We start from the raw sequence: 24,391 nt of genomic DNA, 5'->3' as shown, positions 1-24,391 counted from the left end.
TCGTGCAGGGACTATTGGAAGGGTCCCCCTGGGAATAACACCACCGGGGAGCAGAGGGACAAGTGGGCTGTGGAGCCTTCAGACCAGTGGCTCCGCCAGTCTCCTGGGGAGCTCCGGAGCTTGGATGGCCCTTCAGAGCTGTCCCGAGTGGAGGCAGTGGAGCATGGACCAGCCATTGGATGTGGGCTGCCCGCAGTCAGTGGCCATGGTAGTGAGGGGGACTCCACGTTGAGGTGCCCTGGTCCTGAACGAGGGATCTGGATGGAGCATCCGCCCCAAATACCCGTCTGTCTCAGCACCTGCTGTATTCTCTCTACCTGTCTGTGTCAGCACATAAAAGGTGCTCAGGAGGTCTTTGGTGAATGACTGACAAGAACAGAAACCCAGGAATCCGGGTCTTATCCAGGCCAACTGGACCCAATGTGGTGGTGGGGGAGAGGGGAGGCGCCCTGGGCAGGAAGGTGTGTTAGAATCATCCGAGGTGCTTCTGGCCTGGCCCCCATTTGCATCCCACTGGGTGGCCTTGAGAGTCCCTCTGGCTCAGCAGTTGGTGCTGGTCAAGGCCTGGAGGTGGCTGGGCTGGGCTGGGCGGAGGAGGGGGGCCCTCAGTGCAACTATAGGCTCTGAGACTCTCCCTCCTGAGCTTTCAGTGCTGACTTTTTTTTTATTTTTTATATCTCCCTCCAGCATTCCTTGAAGAAAAGAGGAACGCGTTCCTTGGGAAAGACAGACAAGAAGCCTTCGGTGCAGGTACTTCCCAGCAGTCCCCACAGGCCTGGTAGCCCCCGCTGGCAGACTTGAGTCTTCAGGCTTAAGGCCTAACTCCACGTGGCCTGGGGTTGTCTCAGAGATCCTCACCCCTCTCTAGCTTTGATTCCATCCTCCCCTTGTCCCTTTTCTTAGCCTCGCTGTCCGCTTCATTTCCCAAAACCACGCCCTGAACCCGTGATCCTCACACACTCGGATGGATAACGTGCTATCTATGTAGTAGCACAGGCCGGGCATAGGATACCGTCGGCCTCTGGTGCTGGATTGTCAGGGTGCCAGGCATTTCTCACACATTATCTCATTCCGTCCTCTCCATGGCTCTGTGAGGGAGGGGGTGTTATTGTCCCATTTCATAGCTGAGGAAATTGTCCTAGTAATGTTAGTAGTGGTAGTAACAGCAATAGTCACCTGGGCAAAAAAAAAAAAAACGTTGCTACTCCAGGCAGCCCTCCTGGACTCCCCAGGTTATGCAGTGCTCTATCGCTGCTGCTTTTTTTTTTTTTTTTTTTAAATATATTTTATTGATTTTTTACAGAGAGGAAGGGAGAGAGATAGAGAGCTAGAAACGTCGATGAGAGAGAAACATCGACCAGCTGCCTCTTGCACCCCCCCACCGGGGATGTGCCCGCAACCAACATACATGCCCTTGCCCGGAATCGAACCCGGGACCCTTCAGTCCTCAGACCGACGCTCTACCACTGAGCCAAACCGGCTTCGGCCGCTGCTGCTTTTTTGGTGTTCCCCTCCCTGCTTCCCTCTGGACCCCCTCAGCTCCTTGAAGGTTGGGGCTTCCCCTGCTTTATTCCTCGGTCCCCAGCACATAGTCGGTGCTCCCAGAAACGCTATGGCTGGTATTGAGCCTCCTGACGCTAATCTTCCCGGGTCCTCTCTGTCCCCGTGCCCATCGGGCCCTCAGGAGGACAGCGCGGACCTCAAGTGCCAGCTGCACTTTGCGAAGGAGGAGTCGGCCCTCATGTGCAAGAAGCTCACCAAGCTGGTCAAGGAGAACGAGGGCATGAAGGAGGAGCTGCTCAAGTACCGCTCGCTCTACGGGGACCTGGACAGCGCCCTGTCGGCCGAGGAGCTGGCGGACACGCCCCACTCGCGGGAGACCGAGCTGAAGGTGCACCTGAAGCTGGTGGAGGAGGAGGCCAACCTGCTGAGCCGCCGCATCGTGGAGCTGGAGGTGGAGAACCGCGGCCTGCGGGCCGAGATGGACGACATGAAGGACCACGGGGCCGGCGGCGGCGGGGGCCCGGAGGCCCGCCTGGCCTTCTCCGCGCTGGGCGGCGGCGGCGAGTGCGGGGAGAGCCTGGCCGAACTGCGGCGGCACCTGCAGTTCGTGGAGGAGGAGGCGGAGCTGCTGCGGCGCTCCTCGGCCGAGCTCGAGGACCAGAACAAGCTGCTGCTGAGCGAGCTGGCCAAGTACCGCTCCGAGCACGAGCTGGACGTGGCGCTGTCCGAGGACAGCTGCTCCGTGCTCAGCGAGCCCTCGCAGGAGGAGCTGGCGGCCGCCAAGCTGCAGATCGGCGAGCTCAGCGGCAAAGTCAAGAAGCTCCAGTATGAGAACCGCGTGCTCCTGTCCAACCTGCAGCGCTGCGACCTCGCCTCCTGCCAGCGAACGCGGCCCATGCTGGAGACGGACGCCGAGGCGGGGGACTCCGCCCAGTGCGTGCCCGCCGCCCTCGGCGAGGCCCACGGCCCCCATGCCAGCCGGCTCTGCAGAGCCAGGGAGGCCGAGGCACTGCCGGGTCTGAGGGAGCAGGCCGCCCTGGTCAGCAAGGCCATCGACATCCTGGTGGCCGACGCCAACGGCTTCTCGGCCGGCCTCCGCCACTATCTGGACAACGCGTGTGCCGACTTCCGGCTGCATGAGGCCCCCGACAACAGCGAGGGCCCCAGGGACACCAAGCTCATCCACGCCATCCTGGTGCGGCTGAGCGTGCTGCAGCAGGAGCTCAACGCCTTCACTCGGAAGGCAGACGCGGCCCTCGGGGGTTCTGCCAAGGAGGCGCCAGAGCCCTTCGCGTCGCTGGCCCCCTTGGGCTCCCAGGGGCCCTCCAAGGAGATTCTTCTGGCCAAGGACCTTGGCACAGACTTCCAGGTAAGAGGCCCAAGTCACGGGCCCTGTTGTTGTTGTTTTTTTGTGTTTTTTTTTTTTAATATATTTTATTGATTTTTAAAAAAATATATATTTTATTGATTTTGTACAGAGAGGAAGGGAGAGAGATACAGAGTTAGAAACATCGATGAGAGAGAGTCATCGATCAGCTGCCTCTTGCACACCCCCTACTGGGGATATGCCCGCAACCAAGGTACATGCCCTTGACCGGAATCGAACCTGGGACCCTTCAGTCCCCAAGCCTATGCTCTATCCATTGAGCCAAACCGGTTTCGGCTATTTTATTGATTTTTTACAGAGAGGAAGGTAGAGGGATTGAGAGTTAGAAACATCGATGAGAGAGAATCATCGATCAGCTGCCTCCTGCTGGGAATGTGCCCAAGGGTACATGCCCTTGACCGGAATCGAACCTGTGACCTTTCAGTCCACAGGCCGACGCTCTATCCACTGAGCCAAACCAGTTTTGGCTGTTGCTTTTTTTTTTTATAGAACCTTCTTTACTGAACCACAGCACAGGGGTACCCAGAGCACAGGCGTAGAGCTCAGGATTTTCCCCAGGTGGACATGGTCGCTGTGTTCGTAGAAGCACGGCCCAGAACAAGGACTAGAAGACGGCCAGCGCCCTCCTCCTGCCCCTGTGCAGCCCCGGTGCCCCTTCCCAAGGGAGCCTCTTAGTTTCGTTTGGTCTGTCTTTGAACTTCACAAAAATGGACTCATCCAGTGCACATGTGTGCCTGGCTCCCTTCACTCACCACATGTTCATCGTCCCATGTGGCAAGAGTTTGTTCATTCTCTTTGCTGGATACAGCCTCATTGAGTGACTGTGCCAAAATTCCTTCCTCCCTAAACTATTGATAGATACAGGGCTGGATTCCGAGGCCCTGCCTTTTTTTTTTTTTTTTTTTTTTCAGGCTGCCCTTCTTCTTTTCTTGTTTCTTTCACAATTTTGTATTTTAAGTTGAGTGTTATTAAAACAAAGAACTTTCTTCAGGTCATAGGCCAAGGCCAGAAACTTGGCTTTCTAAAGATAATGAGTGAAGTTGTATGTCTGGATGTCCACCCAGTACTACTTAGAAAAATTAAAGTAGCAAATGTATTTGTCCCCCTAAAAAGCATTATCGACAAAGTAGTCCATAAACATCCAAAGCGTTTCAGAAGCACCTGAGTAAATAATGGACGCCTCCTCCCGGCCGGGGTGGCTCAGTGGTTGAGCACAGTCCTGTGCGCCAAGAGGTCGCAGGTTGCAGGTTCATTTCCCAGTCACATGATCCCTGATCCCCAGGGGATGGACAGTCAGTGAGTCTCTCTCATCATCATCGATGTTTTTAACTCTCCCTTTCCCTTCCTCTCTGCCTAAAACACACACACACAAAAAAAAAAATACTAAAAAAAAAAGAAAAAGATGAGTCTCCTCCTCTTCATGGCTTCTCACTGCCTTCGGGTCTGCTTTTAACAGTCTGGAGCAGCTCTGGCCGATACAGTGGCCTCTCGCCCCATATGGCTGCTTAAATTTAAATTAATAAAAATTACATACAATTGAAAAGTCAGTTCCTCAGTCGCAGTAGCCGCATTTCAAGTGCTCAGTAGCTGCATATGTCAAGGAGTGTAGACCTATAATACTCCTCCACCCCAGCAGGCCCTTCTAAATCTCTCTCTGCGTAGACTAGGGGTGTCGAACTCAATCAGAGAAGGGGCCAAAATCTAAAATCCAGCCTAAATCGCGGGCCGAATGGTTTACTGAACAGTCATAAACTGACAATGTCATAAACTGACAGCGGAGTGCAGTGATGACAGCGCGGTGCGGGCCACATTGCAAGTCCTGGCGGGCTGGATTTGGCCCGCGGGCCGTGTGTTTGACACATGTGGCGTAGACTCTCATTTATTTAGTTTTTTCACCCATGTTGTCTTTTGTTATACCTGCTGTCGCCACACAGCTTACTTTTCTCATGCCATGTATCTGTTGGTTCATTTACTTAAGATGCTGTATTTATTGTTCATGCACTTTTTTTAAATATATATTTTATTGATTTTTGTACAGAGAGGAAGGGAGAGAGATAGAGAGTAAGAAACATCAATGAGAGAGAGTCATCGATCAGCTGCCTCTTGCACACCCCCTACTGGGGATATGCCCGCAACCAAGGTACATGCCCTTGACCGGAATCGAACCCAGGGCCCTTCAGTCCCCAAGCCAACGCTCTATCCACTGAGCCAAACCGGTCCCGGCTGTTCATGCACTTTTTGTGTTTAGCGCTGGAGATGCCATATTAAGCAAAAACAGATACGAGTCTTGTCGTCCAGTATATTATCTAGCAGGGAAGACAGATGTTAATAAAAAAAAGATGCCAGTGAGTGTGAAATTACAAACTGAGGTGTGAGGGCTTTCAGGAAAAGTACTTGGTTCTCTGGACAAGGAAATTGACTTAGACCCTGTGTCAGGGCAAGCCTGAGCTGAGACCAGAGGGGTGGGTTACCAGGGGGAGAATGTTCTGAGCAGAGGGAACAGCCTGTGCCAGGGCATCGTGGCCGGACGGAGGGAGCCTGGTGAGCCCAGGAGCTAAGAGAAGGAACGAGGCTGGGTTGCAGAGAGCATCGGGAAGGTTTGAGCTCCTTCCTAAGAGCAATGGGATGGGTCTTGCCATGTCTATACGGAGAGATTTGGCTCTTTCTTTTTCACAACTGCACAGTGTATGGTGCTATAACTTATTTAATTGGTGCCCTGTTGATGTTGCTTGTTTAAGCAAGCAGACTGCCCCATGCTAGGTCCCCCTCTCAGTTCTCTTTGAGGTAGGAATGAGCTGGGCCTGCACATGTAGTAGGATAGTTGAGGCTGGCTCAGAGGTGTAGGCACAGGACAGACACTCACAGAATCAGTTTCACTTTCCACTTACCTAGTCATTCATCCTGTCCACAGACTTTCATGGAGTGGTTGCAGTGCCCTAACCAGGGCTGGGTCTGGGCCACAGAGATCCCAGCCCTCAGGTGGGTGGTCAGAGCCTCTGGTGGAGCCCAGAGGCCTGGGGTGGGCTGTTTCTGGCACCCTCGGGCTCACCCCCGTGGTTATTGTGGTCTCTTCTGCCTGTGCCTCTAGGTGCAGCCAGCTGACTTCAGGGACCTGCCAGAATGGGAGCCCCGGATACGCGAGGCCTTCCGCACCGGTGACTTGGACTCCAAGCCTGACCCCAGCCGGAGCTTCAGGCCTTACCGAGCTGAAGACAATGATTCCTACGCCTCTGAGGTGGGCCTGGCCCTGAGCCAGCAGCGGGGTGGGTAGGAAGAGAGTGTCTGGGCTTCCCAAAAGCAGCAGGACCCATGGGGAATCTTAGCTGGTGATGATATGGGTTTTTGAGTATTCTATTTGGTTTCAAGCTTCCTGGAAGCCAGGACAAAAAGGGAAACAAGGAAGTGTAGGCCGTTCTCATGGCCTAATAAAAGGAAGCATATAAATTCAATAACGTATGGCATTTAATGGAACCACTAATTTATGCACAGGAAGGCAGCAGTCTCTACTGCCAGGCGTCTGGGTTCAAATTGTGGGTCCACTGTATACTGTCTGTAAATCACTTGACCTCTCTGAGCCTCAGTTTCTCGCCTTTAAAATAAAGCGATCCCTCATGGTGTGTTGAAAGTATTAAATATACAAAAAGCCTCAGCTTTAGCCTGGTCCATGCTGGGGAGGGAGGAGGAGGAGGAGGATTGCTGGAAGCCGGTTCCAGCAGAGGATGACACATCACTGGGCCTCAGGGACCTACCATTGTGGCTGTGGGACTTTGGGCAGGGACGTGGTCTTACTCTGATGCAGCTTTTTCGTCTGTAACATGGGAAGATTCAAGTTGGAATTGCTAGGATTCTCTGATCCTTGAGGACTTCTGAGTGATTCCAAGCCCTTCCCCAACCTGCAAGAGAAGGGTCCTGTCACACCATAGGGGAGTGAGGGCCTATGCTGGGAGGTGGGAGCAGGCTGGGAGAAGTCAGTGGGGGAAAAGGAGGGAGACATACATAATACTTTCAACAATAAAGAACTAAAAAGAAAAGAAAAGGGTCTGATAGGCTGCATTGGACGACCTGCCTGAGAGTCCCGAGCCATGGAGAGCCCTGTGTGTGCCCTAACCTGAGCATTCTCTTCCTCTGAGCATTCCTGGGAAGGCACTTTGGAGTCCCAGGAAGGCCAGTAGGCAATCTATGCAGAGCGAGTAGCTCCCTTGAAGTCGAAAGATCAGATTCTCTCGGTGGTTAGAGTTTCCTAGCAGCCCTGGCCAAAGGGGGAGGGGCGGAATCAGGAGATACTTAGTTCTTGTTTTCTGAGAAAAGGAAATAGGCCAGCTCACCTGCAGAGAAAAGGATGTTCTGCAGGCATATCCGGGGCTCCCATTCTGGCAGGTCCCTGAAGTCAGCTGGCTGCACCTAGAGGCACAGGCAGAAGAGACCACAATAACCACGGGGGTGAGCCCGAGGGTGCCAGAAACAGCCCACCCCAGGCCTCTGGGCTCCACCAGATTATTGTTTCATTCAACCACTCCTTAGTGATCCGTTTCCATTTGCCCGGCACTGTGTTGGTACTGAGTTCACGGAGAACCGTAAAGTAAGCAGATCTAGCCCTGCAAGGATTTTTCATACCAAACAGGAGTATAAGATAAACCTCAAGTCAGTGCTTTCCATTGCCAAATTTCCACATTATTGGCCAGATAAAAAACGTGTATTTTTTTCACAGAGGGACATCGTGCTATGCCTGGGAAGGTTTTGTGTAAGGGTGGAACTGACCTTTCCTTTTTCTTCCTCCTGCTTAACTTGACACCATGAAAATCACCCTCAGTTATTAGAAATACATGAAACATGTTAAAGTGAAGTGTAACATACTTACAGAAAAGCACTTGCATTGTGTAAGTGGGCAGCTCAAATAATTTCCGCAAACTGAACACGCCTGTGCAGTCAGCAAGCAGATGCATAAACAAGCATGGCCTGCCCAGGAGTCCTCTATGTCCTCTTCCAGGCACCATCCTGATTTCTAACAGTAGGTTCGTTTTGCCTGGGTTAGCTACAAATACTTATAAGCGCAATTTCCCGTGAAAATGTAGCGTTTTATTGTCATTTTCTTAAGATTTTATTACGTAGCAACTAATAGCTACAACGCAGTCCCTAAACACCATTGTGTAAAGGTACAAAGAAGAAAGCCAAGATCATAAGATTATCACGTCGTTAACTACTCTTGACATTTAGTGTGTGTCCATGCTCTTTATGTTTTTCTGCTGAGATACATCTTTTAAACTCTTTATTGAAGTATATACCATCACATACCGTAGTATACATATAACAGTATGATAATGTGCATACCATAAAGGACACCATCCTTAAGGATATAGTTTATGGATTTTACCTATGGATAGGCCCCTTTAATGCATATGTTGATTCTCATCATTGCTATCTAAGTTGTTTGTAACTTTTGCAGTTATAAACAATGAGCTAGTGAACATTTTTTCAGATCAAACTCAGTGTCCACAGTATATTATTTTCTTCAGGTAAATTTTAAAAAGACACATGATCGAGTTAAAATTGTGATAGCTAGATTTGACGCGCACCGTTTTGTCTCATGCAGAGCGAGTGGCCACTGAGGTAGGGTCAGCCGTTGTGTCTGATTTGTACTTGAAGGCAGCTTGGGTCTGACGTACTGCTGTTGCTCTCCTCCGACTGTTGTCCTCTGACCACAGCTTCTCCCCTCCTCTTGTTCTCTCCCTCCTGCCTCCTCATTATTCACGGCCCTCTTGCCTCCCCCAGATCAAGGAGCTGCAGCTGGTGCTGGCTGAGGCCCACGACAGCCTCCGGGGCCTGCAGGAACAGCTGTCCCAGGAGCGGCAGCTACGGAAGGAGGAGGCTGACAGCTTCAACCAGAAAATGGTCCAGGTGCGTGGTGCTCAGTGCCCTACCTACACGTACCCCAGCCTCCCTTCCCTGATCTGAAGGCAGAATTCTCAGAGGTCCACAAGTCTTAAGAATAAGGTGACCAGACGTCCTGCTTTTTGGCGGGACAGGCCCGATTTTTAACAATTTGTCCCGCGTCCCGTAGTTAAAAATCGGGACTGTCTCGCCAAAAAGCAGGACGTCTGGTCACCTTACTTAAGAAGGCAAGAATGTCAGGGGAAACCTGTGTCTTCCTGCCCCCTGGTTGTGGAGTGTCGCTGCACATGTGGTCACACATTAGCTGTCCTGGGCTGGAATCCGGGGCTGGAGTCCGGGGCTGGTCATTGGCTGTCTTTGTGACCCCCCCGTCTCATCTCTGAGTCTCCGTTTCCGGTCTATGAAGTTCTACCCCCATCAGAGCTGAAAATCTATAGCCGAAAGGCCTATAATTTGCATCTGGCTGGTAATCAAGATGCTAATCCTACTCCTAGAAAGCATTTATTAAGCCCTTGCCGTACCGGTACGTCAGACCTGGGTAATGCACTTTCCACACATCATGTCCTTTAATCCTCAGTGCTTCCCTCATGCTGTGTCCCCATTTTCCTGACGGGGAAACGGGTTCCCAGAGAGCTGCAGTACTTTCGCCCAGGGTTGCACATCCAGGCAAAGTGGGGCTAGGATTCTAATCAAGGTCTCTGGCTCCCTCTCAGCCATGACATGGCATTGCTTTCTCTAGGATATTACATGTGCTCAGTCTTCCTCACTCCCAGCATGCCCTCACCCCTCCCTGCCTTCATTGATCACCCTCCCAAGTTCCTCATTAAATGTGAGTTCATGCGGAACATTGGCAGGAAGTACATGCTTATTAGATTATGTCATGGTTCTTGTAATCAAACAGAGCTGGATTCAAATCCCAGCTGTTTTCACTGATTCAGTAACGGATTGCTGTTGACTTTAGGAGTTCCTCTTCCTTGGTGTAGCAGAGGGTAGTGTTTAGCTCAACAGAATGAGCTGCTAGTGGTGGAATTCCTGGCAGGAATCACCAACAAAACACCACCCAGATTTCCTTCACTGCCCTTGTCAGAAGCCTGGAATGGGGTGGGGTAGTGCCCAGGGAGACAGCTCCGTTGCTCATGCTCTTCTTGTTCACCTGGAAGCTGAAGGAGGACCAGCAGAGGGCGCTCCTGAGGCGGGAGTTTGAGCTGCAGAGCCTGAGCCTCCAGCGCAGGCTGGAGCAGAAGTTCTGGAGCCAGGAGAAGAACATGCTGGTGCAAGAGTCCCAGCAGTTCAAGCACAACTTCCTGCTGCTCTTCATGAAGCTCAGGTGGTTCCTCAAGCGCTGGCGCCAGGGCAAGGTTTTGCCCAGCGAGAGGGATGACTTCCTTGAGGTATGTTTCCTCTGGGACTGGGACCGGGTTGAGGGCGGTATGGAGTTGATAGGACCAGATAGAGTGTAGGTGCCATATTATTCTTCTAAATCTTGATTAATTCTGAATTCCAAGCACACCTGACCCCAAGGATTTCAGAGAAAGAGTTGTGTACCTGTGTGTAATAGATAGAAGATTGTATATTTAAATACTCGTGGCTGGGGACAGAATTGGGGTGTTTCTTTATCCAGGCCCTGTCCCCCACACACACACACTCCAGCCTCTGCGCCTTCCCGACCCTAGAAACCCTTGTTCATGTGATTTCCAGGACACGTGCTTGGTTTTCCTGTCACCTCACTGGTGGCTCCTTCTCCATCTCCTTGGCTGGGCCCTCCCGTTCTCCCTGACCTGACCGCAGAACCTCTGAGTCCCCGGGACTCAGCCCTCGGGCGGCATTTCTCCTTCCCCCGCACTTACTCCCTGGGGAGCTCACCCAGGCTCACGGCTTGCATGGCCACTCTTGCCCATGGTGGATCTGTTCGGAATCTGACCCAACTGCACTTCCCCTCACCCTCTCTGAGTCATCATCACATCTTGTCTGGACTGTCACAGTAGCCTCCTCACTGGGCTCCCTGCTTCTGCCATTGTACCCTTCCACCAAGCATCTCACATTCACCCGGGTACAGGGAGGTACCGGGCAGCATGTACTCGTGGGGATGGTGCCCTGAGAGTTGTGTGATATGGGGCTCTGCTGTTACCCTACATCTCCAGCTCATTAGTCAACAGAGCCAAATATCAACGACTGAGATTTCTTTTGAGAGCCAAATTTTTTATTTTTTATTTTATTTTATTTTTTTAAAATATATATTTTATTGATATTTTACAGAGAGGAGGAAGGGAGAGAGATAGAGAGCTAGAAACATCGATGAGAGAGAAACATCGACCAGCTGCCTCTTGCACACCCCCTACTGGGGATGTGGCCGCAACTAAGGTGCATGCCCTTGACTGGAATCGAACCTGGAACCTTTCAGTCCACAGACCAACGTTCTACCACTGAGCCAAACCGGTTTCGGCCAAATTTTTTATTTTTTATTTTTATTTTTTAAATCAATCTTTATTATTCATATTATTACAAAAGTTCCTCATTTTTTTCCCCCCTCCACCAGATTCCCACCCCACCCTCTGCCCTTCCCCCCCCCCCATTGTCCTCATCCATAGGTGCACAGTTTATGTTCAGTCTCTTCCCGCATCCACCACTCCCCTTTCCCCTGAGAATTGTTAGTCCACTCCCCTCCCGTATCTCTATTATAATCAACAGTTAATATTGTTCATCAGGTTTTTTAATTTCCTTGTTTTTTTAATTAATAAACTTTTACATTTTTAAGAATAAATTTTAAAATCTAATAATTTTAAACCTTGTTTTTTCTGCCCTGGGAACTGAGAAGCAAACTTGTTTACATGTAAACTTGCCTTTTGGCTATCAACAGGCGTAGCCATTCAAATGTAAATGAACACATTGTTTAAACTTAGCTGCTGGCTGGAATTGGATTACCTGTTCTGGGTGAAAAGGGCATGTCCTCCCCTTTCTCCATTAAAATTAAGTTGTTAGCTTTAGCGGAAACCGGTTGGTTTGGCTCAATGGATAGAGCATCGGCTTGGGGACTGAAGGGTCCCGGGTTCGGTTCCGGTCAAGGGCATGTACCTTGGTTGCGGACACATCCCCGGTAGGGGGTGTGCAAGAGGCAGCTGATCGATGACTCTCTCTCATCGATGTTTCTAACTCTCTATCTCTCTCCCTTCCTCTCTGTACAAAATCAATAAAATATATTTTTTTAAAAATAAAATAAAATTAAGGTGTTAGCTTTAAAACCTCTTTTTGGCAAGAGACCTTAAACTTTCAGAACTAAATTTTTCGGGTAGTAAATCAATTACTTAGCATTTTCTCAAATCAATAATACCTCCACATTCCCAAGGATACACTTCAAACAAAAGACACATCCAAATAGATCAACCAACCTCATCCAGACCCCACTTAAGGCCCCACTCACAGATCAACACCCCAGCGCTACAACAACTCAACACATCCAGATCTAAGCCTTCATCACTTGATTCAGCAGACCCTTAAGTTCCCCCAAAAGTTTCTGAGAAGCAGCCCTGGGGCATGGGCAGGTGAGGAACGAGCTGTTCTGGGCCCGGCTGCTCTTTGTCTGCCACTGTTACTCCAGGCCTGGCCTCTGTTTCTCCGGGCCCGGCTGCTCCAGGCTTGGCTGCTCCGGGCCCAGCTGTCGCTGCTCCACGCCCAGCTGCTCTGGGCCTGGCCGCTGCCACTCCAGGCCTGGATGCTGCTGCTTCGGGCCTGGCTGCTCCCGACCCGGCTGTTCCGGGCCCAGCTGCTCTGTGCCCGGCTGCTGCTGATCCGAGCCCGGCTGCTCTGGGCCTGGCCGCTCCCAGCCTGGCTGCTCCAGGCCTGGCTGCTGCTGCTCCGGGCCTGGCTGCTCCGGGCCCAGCTGCTGCCGCTCTGGGCCTGGCTGTTGCTGCTCTGGACCTGGCTGCTACCAACCCGGCTGCTCTGGGTCTGGCTGCTCCAGGCCCGGCCTCTCCAAGCCTGGCCGCTCCCGGCCTGGCTGCTGCCGCTCTGGGCCTGGCTGCTGCTGCTCCGGGCCTGGCTGCTCCCAACCCGGCTGCTATGGGCCCAGCTGCTTTGGGCCCAGCAGCTCCAGGCCTGGCCGTTCCCGGCCTGGCTGCTTTGGGCCTGGCTGCTGCTGAGAGAGCCAAATTTTTTAAACTTAAACTCCTTCTAATGCCACTTCTTCAAAATCGACTCGGCCAAGGCCCTGGTATTTTGTGGAAGAGCCACACTCAAGGGGCCAAAGAGCCACAGTTTGCCGACCACGGCTCCAGGTGACACCCGGAGGGGTTTGTGAAACTGAAAGTCAGGCCGGTGTCCCTCCTCCCCTGGCCACCATTTCACCCGGAGGAGAAGCCGGAGTTCCCGCAGTGGCCTGCTGCGCCAGCCCTGCTCTCCCCTCACTGCCTCAGACAGACGGGTTCCCCCTTCAGGGTTCTGTCCTTTTTCTTGGAATTCTCAACCTGCCGTTAAGCTCACAGCTGATGTCCTTCAGGACTCGGCCCACGTATCACCTTGTCTCCACGGCCTGCCTTGACCACCGAGGCACAGCACACCCTAGCTCCTTTTCTTAGTTTCTCTTTCCCATAGCGCCTGTTATTATGTGACATTCCACACATTTAATGGCATTTCATACATTTCACATGTTTGTTTTTTTGATACCGGAATAGAAGCTAAAGGGTTTGTATGCTTGTTTGTTTGTTTTTTTGTCTCTCTTGCTCACCGGTGTATCCCCAGTTCTGAGCACAAAGCCTGGCACATGATAGGAGTTCAGTAAACATTTGTCAAATAAATGATGGATGTGCACCCCGGTCAGAAGGTGGCTTCCTTCTGCTTCATTCCTGTCCTGAGCTAGTACCCTGGTCTCCCCGGCCAGCTCTGGACTGCTGCTCAGATTCCATCAGCGACAAATCCTGCCTCCAGGAAACCTTTCTGTCAACCTGAACCTCTGGTTCCCTTTTCTATAACCACGGGGTACCTGTGTCTTTTGTGTTCCAGCCACTGTGCCTACTTTGACCTGGCCTGACAGCATGTCATTTATGAGTAGCTTTCAGAGAGGCCTCATGGTGTTTGGGGTAGAGAGATGGTGGGAGGCCAGACGTGCCTGACTCTCCAGCTGTGCTCCCGGTCTAGATGGCGCCCAGGGGCCAGAGTTAAAATGTGGTGCTCAGCTGGATGCCTCTGAGCCATGCTGCACCACAGATCATGTTCTGTCTTCCAGTCTGGCTGTTCAGTCCACTTTCTGTCTGGGCCACTAGCCTGAATCCCCTCCTCCTGAGGGTCAGACCCCCAGGCATGATGCCTTCCCATCGTTTGATGAGTGTGGTGTTTGTTTTTTTAAACTAGGTAAATAGCATGAAGGAGCTGTACCTGCTAATGGAGGAAGAGGAATTAAATGCCCAGCATTCGGATAACAAGACCTGCATGGGGGACAGCTGGACCCAAAACACGGTTCGTTCCCAGTCCTGTTCTGTCCTGTCCTTTTCTTCCTTTGATTAGTGACCACTTCCTGCTACCTTCTCTGATCTGTCTTGTACTGGGCACCAGAGCTGCAGAGGGTGATTGCCTGGTCACTGGCCCCAGAAGCTCAGTGTTGTGGGGTATATACGTCATCCCATCTGACAGAGGGTCAGATGGTGGACTGTGGGGCCGCAGGCCAGAGAACAATTAATTCTGTTTGGAGTGTAGTAGACAGTGTCACAGAGAAGTGGTTATTTGTGGTGAGGGTATTTTCTACATATTTTTTTTATTGATTTCGGAGAGGAAAGGAGAGGGAGAGAGAGAAATATCAATGATTAGAGAGAATCATTGATCGGCTGCCTCCTGCACACCCCCTACTGGGGATCAAGCCTGCATCCTGGGCATGTGCCTTTGACCTGAATGGGACTTGGGACCCTTCAGTCTACAGGTCAGTGTTCTGTCCACTGAGCCAAACTGGCTAGGGCTAGGTGGTGAAATCTGAAGGATGAATAGGAGTTTGCCTAGTAGAGAATGAGGGGAAAACTATTCTGGGCCAAGAGAACAGTGTGTGCAGAGGTGTGGCAAGGTATTCTGGGATTCCTGGCATTTTGGGATGTACATAGTGGAGATGAGGACATCAGGCTGGGGTCATATGAAGATCGACCTTGTGGTCTCAAGTCAGGAACTCTCAAATCATGCCAGGGGTAGAGAGAACAGTGGGGTCAGGCTCCCAGGGCACACACAGTGAGCTTGGGTACGAGTGGGAAACAAGCCATGGGACAAGGAGAAGAGATTTGGGACCGAATCAGGCATTCAGGGAGGCCCCATGGTTCGGACCCCTTATCTGGCCCACAGTGGGTCAGAGAGACTCCTGGCTAAGGAGAAGGATCCAGAACCTGGACACTGCAGGGCCTCAGAGCAGCCAGGGCCCAGTTCGATGTAGGCAGCGTAATTACGGCTGTACCTGCAGGGTTATTGATGTGAGGCCCAGGAGGTGGCCAGGGTTGAGATGACTCAGCTTAGAAATCTTAGGGCTAAACTGTCCTGGGTGAGATGTCTTAGAGAGGGGGTGGGGCTTGCCTGAGGCCCGGCAGGGTCCCAGTCTGGGCTTTGGGTGAGTGTTCCCGGCCCAGGCTCCCCTCACAGCCCCTCTAAGCGCTCCTGACCCAGGCCTCGCCCTTGTCTGCAGCCCAATGAGTACATCAAGACGCTGGCCGACATGAAGGTGACCCTCAAGGAGCTGTGCTGGCTGCTGCGGGACGAACGCCGTGGCCTGACGGAGCTTCAGCAGCAGTTCGCCAAGGCCAAGGCCACCTGGGAGACGGAGCGTGCAGAGCTCAAGAGTCACACCTCCCCGGTGAGTCTCCCGCCCGACAGAGACATCTCCCTGGTCCTGTCTCAGCGCAGCCCTCAGTTGTGGGATCTGGGAGCAGGATGTCCAAGCGTAAGTGCCTCTCTGCACCTGGTGACTCCTTCACACACACACCTGGGCTTCCTCTGCCTGCTGTCCTCATTCTTCCCTTCCTCTCCTCGTAAGGATCCCCTTGAGCCCCTGCTTCCTGGCTCTGTTCTGTTACCTCTGCTCAAACTGAGGGGCTCCTCTCCCCACAACCCAGCATGACCAAAGCAGCCTTAACCAGGAGCTCTGGGGGTGTGGTCTCTGCTGTGTACCCGGGGGCAGGTGGCTGCCCCGCTCTGGTTTTTGCAGTGAGGGGGTGGACTTCCTTCACTCGGAGAGAGTGCTCTAACCACCTCTAGTCTCCCCCCTCCCCCCCACAACTCGGCAGGGTCCGGCTTCCTCCAGCCTGCCCCTGCTGCAGGCTACCGTCCAGTGTCATGGCCCCGTGGAGATGAGTGCACTCATTATCTCTGCCGGGCAAGTGACAAAACAGGCAGAGAGTCAAGTTTCTTTCCCAAGGTCACTCAGCTAGTCAGGGGCAGATGTTACCCTCACTCCCCAAACCTCTGTCCCTCCTGGCTCACCTTCCAAATGTTCAAATTTCCGGCTGCCCTGAGCCATCCTGCTCTCCTCCTGACCCTCCCTGCAGATCTCACAGCTCCTGCCCCATCTACACATCGCACAGCGCCCACTGCCTGCGCCAGCCCCTCCCCCTCCTGACCCAGTGCTCCTCTCCACTGGGAACCTTGCTGTCCCCATGAGGGTTGAGATCCCGGACCACAGCCTGAAGGGTGTGGGGTGTGCCTTAATTCTTGAGGTTATCTCTTCACCTCCTGCCACCCAGGGTTTGAGGCTGAGAAAGCCATCACGCTAGAGGGATTCCTGCACGCATTCATGACATGACTTTGGGTGCATGTCCCCACTAGCTGTAAACTCTGTACTGCTAGTAAGAGCTGTTAAGTGTGAGAAGCCATAACTAGGAACCTGCCGTTGTATAGCTATAGGAACTGGGACAAGTAACTTAACCCCTCTAACCTCTTCCTCTTGTGTAAAATATCAGAAGCGGTAGTCATTTGCCGAGTTTGCACGAGGATACTGAGATAATAAATGGCCGGAAAGCCCTCAGCAGTGAGCGGGGTGGGTAGAAAGAGTTCCACGAGCCTTGCTTGGGAGGAGGGGGTAGTTCTGAGTGAGGAGTCCTCCCAGGGAACTCTCTCCCCTGCCCCCTGCTGGTGTCCTGGAGGGAAAGAGGGCAGGTGAGCAGAGAGGTGGGGCCTCCTGATGCCAGTGTCCAATCTGCTCTTCCTCCCACAGACAGAGCTGAAGGCCGGGAAGGGCGCCGGGGACCGGAACGGGCCCGAGTGGAAGGCCGCCCTGCAGAGGGAGCGGGAGGAGCAGCAGCACCTCCTGGCGGAGTCCTACAGCGCCGTCATGGAGCTGACGCGGCAGCTGCAGGTCAGCGAGCGCAACTGGGGCCAGGAGAAGCTGCAGCTGGTGGAGCGGCTTCAGGCTGAGAAGCAGCAGGTAGAGCAGCAGGTAAAGGAGCTGCAGAACCGCCTGAGCCAGGTGAGGCCTGTCCCAGCCCGAGCTGGCTCGAGCCACAGGGGCAGTCATTGTGGAGAAAGGCCTGGGGTGGGCCTCCTTCAGCAGAGCTGCCTCCAGGGGCTCAGAGGACACAGTAGGAACTGCGTCTTTCTCTCTGCAGGTCTCTCAGACTTGCTTTCCTCTGTGTGTTTTTTTCTTAAGCAAGCTGTCCCCAGATATGGCCACTGTTAGTTTTGTGCTCATATCCTCACAGCTCAGGGACTGCGGTGGAAAGCTGTGTCCTTTCCCACAAGGCTCTGATTGGCTAGGTGTGAGCCTGCCTTAACCCAGGAACCAAGAGGGAAGAACCAAAGGTGGGTCCCCATGGGAAAATGGGAGTCCTCCGACCCAGAGAGGGAGATAGGGAAAGCAATCGCTGAACATTATGCCCCTACGGTTCACATCATTGTGGTGCAGCCGCTGCTTAGCTGGTTTAGCTGTTGCAGAAATTGTAGCATGAATTAACATTGTAGTAACAACTGTATTACAGTGTATAGGATCCTATATAATAAAACCTTAATATGCAAATCAACTGAATGGCAGAATGACCCGTCTCTATGACACACACTGACCACCAGGGGGCAGACGCTCAATGCAGGAGCTACCCTCTGGTGGTTAGTGCGCTCCCACAGGGGGAGCCACAGCCAGAAGCTGGGCTCATGGCTGGTGAGCACCTTTCCCACCTCTGTGGCAGATGGACACCCCCCCAGGGGTCCCGGACTGCGAGAGGGCACAGGCTGGGCTGAGGGGCCTCCCCACCACCATCCTGCACAAGGCCTCCAGGGAGATATAATGTCATCTATAAGGATGTCCATCTGTGGTTGCTTTTTTTCAATATATATCTATTTTATTGATTTTTTTAGAGAGAGGGATAGAGAGTTAGAAACATCGATGAGAGAATCATTGATCAGCTGCCTCTTGCACACCCCGTCCTGGGGATGTGCCTGCAACCAAGGTACATGCCTTTGACCAGAATCAAACCTGGGACCCTTCAGTCCGCAGGCCGACGCTCTATCCACTGAGCCAAACCGGTTTCGGCTGTGGTTGCTTTTATGGTCATTTCTCAATCCACCTTGATGGTGACTCAGAGCTGCTGCCCACTGTGAAGGTGGCTTCTAGTTCATGATCTGGGTTCCCCAGGCTGAAAAGCAGAGCCTGGAGAGTGGCCCAGCACAGAACGGGGCCCTGCTCACCAGCTGTGCCCACCACTGACCGCCCTCTTCACCCTTGCCCAGCTGCAGAAGGCTGCTGACCCCTGGGTCCTGAAGCACTCAGACTTGGAGAAGCAGGACAGCAGTTGGAAAGAGGTGAGTAAGGTGGCAAGCCATCCATGTTCTTTCGGCTCCTGGCTACCCTGGGAAGTCCCTCAGTGGGGAAGGAGGTGACAAGGAGGATGCTCACCCCGTCCACATCCAAGCCTGTGGTCTGGCACTTGGAAGGACCCTCTGCCAGCTCCATCCTTCCATGTCTGGGGGAAGGGTTGGGTGTCTGTGTTCTTGGCCAGGCCCCTGGCCCTCTTTAGATTTCATATGTGCCTTTCTGAAAAGCAGGGCCTCTAGCCAGGTGACTCTGGGCAAGTCACTCGCCCTCTCTGGGCCCCCGTGGCCATGTTGGTAAAATGAGAATCATGTTCTCTGCCTTGGCCCAGCCCTGGTTGTGGAGATCAGTTAGGTCACACGGGTGAAGATTGCACCGGAGCCTCAGCTGCATTGTCCTTGTAGCAACACGTCAAGTAACCAAACAGGGAGTGGACCGGTCCTTTCCATCATCCCGTGTAATCCTCAGGACAGCCTGAGGAAGCGGTGTGTTAGTCAGTGGCCTCAACGAAAACTGATTCTGGGGAACTGAGGCAGGAGAGGATTTATTAGGGGCTCCCGAGGGCTGGCAATGCAGGTACAGAAAAGTGGGGCCTGCTTTGGAACCAGGATGAGACAAGCCCAGAGCAGGAACCTCCAGATCACTGCTGCCAACTGAACAGCGGTCCCGGGAGCTGTCATCACATGCAGATTAAGTTCTAAACAGACTCTGTTTCCTTGGGGTTCTCTCTTGGAGCTCCCATTGGTCAAGCCTGGATCGCATACCTAGGGGGAGGGGAGGTGCATATAGCCAGAACCTGACCAATCGGCATGTTAGGTCAGTGCTGACATCACTCCTGCTCCACAAGAGGAGACTCAGGTGGGGTCAGTTCCCAGAGTGACCTGTCGCCTTCCCTCAGGGTGTTGGTGACCAGAACTGACCCTTCTTGTCTCTGTTCCTTGACAGACACGCAGTGAAAAGATCCATGACAAGGAGGCTGTTTCCGAAGCTGAGCTCGGGGGAACTGGCTTAAAGAGGTGCTGGCATCCCCTCCACCCACCTCCCCCTGCAGCCCCACCCCCTGCTCTGCCCTGTACCTGCCCCGCGCCTTGCCTCTCTGCTCTCCCCTGCTTCCTGTTCCCATCTCTGCACCTCAGACGAGCTGGCGGAATGCAGGCATATGGTTTCTATGCAACCCAGGCCACTTAGGCGCTGGGACACTTGGAGCAACGATTCCTGGGTGTGATTTTTTTTTGTTTGATTCTGGACATGGAAAGCTGGGGCACCCGCAAATCCTAGCTGGGAAAGAAATCGTTTAGCTCTTGCTGAGGTTCTTTCTTCTTGTGTCTGTAGTTGGGAGAGTCAAGCTGGACTCCCATTCCCGGGATTATTGAGCCCCTCAGGCTCTCAGGCCCGCGTCAGCACCATTAGGAAACCCCTGGAAGGAGTGAGGGCCACGGAGCCCCAGAGGGAGCCGCCGGACCAGCAAGGTGGACTGTGGAGTCGAGTGTGGGTTTTGAATTCCAGTTCTGCCGTCTCCAGCTCTGACGCCGGCTGTTGCTTCCCATCTCTAGCTGGTGGAGAGAATAGCAGCCGCCTCCTGGGGTTATCGGCGGACGGAACAGTCTGACGTGGGAGGTGCACGACATACGCCCAGCATGTCCGGTCCTCAGGCAACCTGGGTGCCAGGCCCATGCTGGAGACTCAGTGAAGTGTTAGTTTGGGTTCCCCTGAAGCAAGCACAAGGGCGTGAGACCTTGAGACGAGGGTTTGAGTGGAAATGATGTATTTGGGAGTGGATTCCAGGAAACACCTGGAAGTGAGTCAGGGAAGGGAAGGCAGCCAGGAGAGAGGGCGCTATCATTCCACGGGCAACCTGAGCTCAGTTTCCGTGAGGAACTCCGGGAGCCGGAGCAGGCATGCAGCTCAGAGTTCTCCCACCCAAGGAACACGGAATCCCACCCAGTTCCACCCACTGTTTGTCGAGGGCTACGTGTAAGGGCCTAAACTCTGACTTTTCCCAGCTTCCTCTGTGTGGAAACCACGGGTGCTCCCGCAGTCGGAAGGAAAAGCCCTCGGATGCTCAGAGTGTGCTAGGCAGGGTGTATAGGTGTGAGTGCATACGGGGTGTGGGGCGGGGCGAGCAGGACGGCTGTGGGCCCAGCCCTGGGGCAGCACCAGAACCAGGGACAGAGGCCAGCGTGCCTTGCTCGGGGCATGTTATCTCCCACTCACTCCACCCTCCCTCCCTCTGCTCTTCCCAGGACCAAATCTGTCTCCTCCATGTCTGAGTTTGAAAGTCTGCTTGACTGTTCCCCCTACCTGGCCGGCGAAGCCGCCCGGGGCAAGAAGCTGCCCAACAGCCCTGCCTTCGCCTTCGTGGGTGCCCAGCCGGTGGACCCCGAGAAGGAGGCCCAGGCGCAGCCGCGGGACTGCGGCCGCCTGGGGGCCCTGGCCTGCCAGGACCCGGCCGGGAGGCAGATGCAGCGCAGCTACACGGCCCCCGACAAGACGGGCATCCGCGTCTACTACAGCCCCCCCGTGGCCCGGCGCCTGGGCGTCCCCGTGGTCCACGACCGGGAGGGCAAGATCATCATTGAGCCCGGCTTCCTCTTCACCACCGCCAAGCCCAAAGAGTCGGCCGAGGCCAGCGGGCTGGCCGAAAGCTCCTACGGCCGCTGGCTGTGCAACTTCTCCCGGCAGCGCCTGGACGCGGGCTCCGGGGGCGGCCCCCCGGCCGGGGGGCCCGGGTTCCCCGCGGCCCTGCACAACCTGGAGATATCGGGCAACATGAGCGACGACATGAAGGAGATCACCAACTGCGTGCGCCAGGCCATGCGCTCGGGCTCGCTGGAGAGGAAGGTGAAGAGCACGTCCAGCCAGACGGTGGGCCTGGCCAGCGTGGGCACCCAGACCACCCGCATGGTCAGCGTGGGTCTGCAGACCGACCTGCCCCGCGGCGGCCTCCACGGCAAGAGCTGGTCCCCCCGCAGCTCCTCCCTCGTGTCCGTGCGCAGCAAGCAGATCTCCTCCTCCCTGGACAAGGTGCACGCCCGCATCGAGCGGCCCTGCTGCTCGCCCAAGTACGGCTCGCCCAAGCTCCAGCGGCGGTCCGTGTCCAAGCTGGACAGCGCCAAGGACCGCAGCCTGTGGAACCTGCACCAGGGCAAGCAGAACGGCTCGGCCTGGGCCCGCTCCACCACCACGCGGGACAGCCCCGTGCTGAGGAACATCAACGACGGGCTGTCCAGCCTCTTCAGCGTGGTGGAGCACTCGGGGAGCACGGAGTCCGTCTGGAAGCTGGGCATGTCCGAGGCCCGGGCCAAGCCCGAGCCCCCCAAGTACGGCATCGTGCAGGAGTTCTTCCGCAACGTGTGCGGCCGGGCCCCCAGCCCCACCGCGGTGGCGGCGGTGGGGGAGGAGAGCGCCAAGAAGCCCGAGCCCCTCTCCCCGGCCAGCTACCACCAGCCGGAGGGCATGGCCAGGATCCTGAACAAGAAGGCACCCAAGTCAGGCAGCGGCGAGGAGGCCCGGCTCTCCGGGCTCCCCCAGGTGGGGAAAGATGGTATCCTCCGGGACGCAGATGGGACGCCAGTCCTTCCCAACGAGGTAGGTGGGGGGCGGTGCCCTTTTCCTTGGGAGGTGGGGATGGCTTACAAGGTCCCAGACCTTCTGGTTTTCAGGGAATGTAGTTGATGTGTTTGAGAAAGTTCTTGTGCTGCTCTGGGACCGGGTTCGGAAGGCCCCAGGCCTGGAATGACACGTGGTCCGGGTACCAAGAGGCTCGTGAGGACTAGCGATGGCCAGCATCCCCCGCAGGAAGGGCGTGCGCTCGCATCGCGCCTGCCACCAGTGGTGTGCTGGAGCCTGCCCGTGTGACTCGTGAGAGTCAGTTGTGCCGTCTCCGTGTTCAGTGGCATCACCTTGGTACCCTGTATTTTCCAGAATTTATTACATTATGGGAAATCATTTATGAACACTCATTACTGCTCTAATAGAAGAAAAACAAATTTTTATTTTATTGTTTTTGGGGGGTGTTTATAAACTGTGCCTTATTTATTTATTTATTTAAAAAATTTCTTTATTGATTATGGTATCCCATAATTGTCAAGAAAAACAATTTTTAAAAATTGTCCAAAGAGGGGCCACCGTCCCTGGGACCTGGTCCCTGTCACAATGGAGCCAGCTCTTTGCCTGGCTGGTCATCCAACCCCTGGCCGGTCTGTCCTTCCTGGCTCCTCCTGATTTCCTCTCCCTCCTCCTAGGATGCCGTTTGTGACTGCAGCGCCCAGTCCCTCGCCTCCTGCTTCGCCCGGCCCTCCCGCTCTGCCATTCGCCACTCTCCTTCCAAGTGCAGGCTGCACCCGGCAGAGTCCAGCTGGGGCGGGGAGGAGAAAGCAGCCCCTCCCAGCGAGTGACCGCAGCGGAGCCCCCGGCCTCAGCCAGCCCAGCGCATGGATGACGGAAAGGAGACAGCGGAGAGGAGGGTCATGCCCTCCCATCGCCTCGCCCTGGGGGAGAGCAGCTGCACCCCTGCTAGAGAACAGCTTTCAAACTCCAAGGTAAAGTGGGGTCTCCTGCTGACCACGGGGTGGCGATCTCTGGCTCCTCCAGGGAAGGCCAGTGAGTAGGAGAAAGACCAAAACCATGCTTCGAAGTATCTCCAGAGAGATCCATGGAGAGCTTGTCCCTGGGTCTTAAAGGAGCGTCTTGCCTGGTTCTGCCCACACCCACCTCTCCGAAGAGCTGAGGAAAGGACACACTCCTCAGGGAAAGGAACTCCTGGAGATGATCGTCACCAATCACCCCCCTTCGTGGGGAGGGAACCCTGATGAGAAGCACGGGTTTTGACCTAGGACTCAGCTTGGGGTTCCTGGTGGAGCTGGGCCGGACATGATTCCCACCCCTTCCTTCCCCCACGGCCGCCTCCTCCCAGCCCCACTGCTCTGGCCCGCTGTGACTCCAGGGGGTATGATAGGGCAGTAGCCAGGGCCAAGAGCCTGCTTGGAATCCTGGTGCTCTGGATCTCCCTGCCCAGAGCCTGCATGCAGCAGGACGAGAAGGTGAGAAGAAGGTGTGGGGCTCAGAGCCGGGAGCCCCTGGAACTGCCTCCCTTCCCAGGATATTCCTTGAGGGCAGAAATAGGTCGAGGGCAGAAATAGTCACTCTCAAGATCTGGTGCACAGGTAACTGCCTAACAGCCCACTGCCTTGTCCCTGGGGCCTCTTTCCCAGCACCCTGGAGGGCGCCACATCGCCGCTGTGTTTACATCCGGTGGCTGGGGGAGGAGGGCAGAGATATTCCCAGTAAGAGGCTCCGGTTGGCCAGGCCGGGCCCAGGAGCACTCCACGAGGCTGGTGTCCCGGGACACGGCAGTAACACATTTCTTGCCTAGGTTTGTTTATTTGAATTTTTCTTACTATAAATATTTAAGGTGGTTTTACTTTATTTTAATAATTTAATTTACCCCACAAAGCCCCTAAGGTAATTTATTGGCAATGAAGACATGTATTCTTGCCGCTGGGATAATGAGAGGCTTTGAACACCATGGGCAGGTGTGGGGACCCCCCGTGTGGACGAGACAGCTCAGCAGCTGAGCTCCGGCCTCCTGGTCAGGTTGGCCCCTCCCCTCCAGCGCTGGAGCCCTTCTCTGGCTCCCCCAACATTCCTGACCGTTGGCCTCAGAGCACTGCTTCTCAGTCCACACCTGGTACCTGCCTGGCCCCTGGCAGCCAGTCTGTAAATGCTCACTGACCAGCTGGAGGGCTGGACCCACATCACCAGACATTCTCCATTTCCCTTCTCATTTTCTTCCCCTCCCCCCCACCCCCCGATCTGACACCTTTTTTTGGTTTTTGAGTCAAACATGGATTACT

At 54.3% G+C, this 24,391-nt stretch overlaps 1 protein-coding gene across 2 annotated transcripts in view; it reads left to right on the top strand.

The window, feature by feature from the left end:
• Positions 1-23,963, top strand: part of MTCL2 (microtubule crosslinking factor 2) — a 59,189-nt gene extending 35,226 nt beyond the window's left edge. Inside the window, exons 4-15 of one of the 2 annotated variants that reach the window (XM_084888620.1) lie at positions 688-750; positions 1,685-2,872; positions 5,979-6,125; positions 8,660-8,785; positions 9,940-10,170; positions 14,123-14,227; positions 15,426-15,593; positions 16,950-17,171; positions 18,455-18,526; positions 19,482-19,552; positions 20,780-22,124; positions 22,781-23,963. In XM_084888620.1, coding sequence (XP_084744746.1) covers positions 688-750; positions 1,685-2,872; positions 5,979-6,125; positions 8,660-8,785; positions 9,940-10,170; positions 14,123-14,227; positions 15,426-15,593; positions 16,950-17,171; positions 18,455-18,526; positions 19,482-19,552; positions 20,780-22,124; positions 22,781-22,933 — 3,891 coding nt within the window. In that variant the 3' untranslated portion in view covers positions 22,934-23,963. Of the gene's footprint in view, positions 1-687; positions 751-1,684; positions 2,873-5,978; positions 6,126-8,659; positions 8,786-9,939; positions 10,171-14,122; positions 14,228-15,425; positions 15,594-16,949; positions 17,202-18,454; positions 18,527-19,481; positions 19,553-20,779; positions 22,125-22,780 lie in introns of both variants that reach the window. The other variant, XM_084888619.1, reaches the window with a different exon arrangement.
• The last annotated feature ends 428 nt before the right edge of the window (positions 23,964-24,391 follow it).

This window comes from Pipistrellus hanaki, assembly GCF_964339955.1.
Source record: "Pipistrellus hanaki genome assembly, chromosome: 6".
NCBI lineage: Eukaryota > Metazoa > Chordata > Mammalia > Chiroptera > Vespertilionidae > Pipistrellus > Pipistrellus hanaki.
This window is presented reverse-complemented; position numbering and strand designations above follow the sequence as displayed.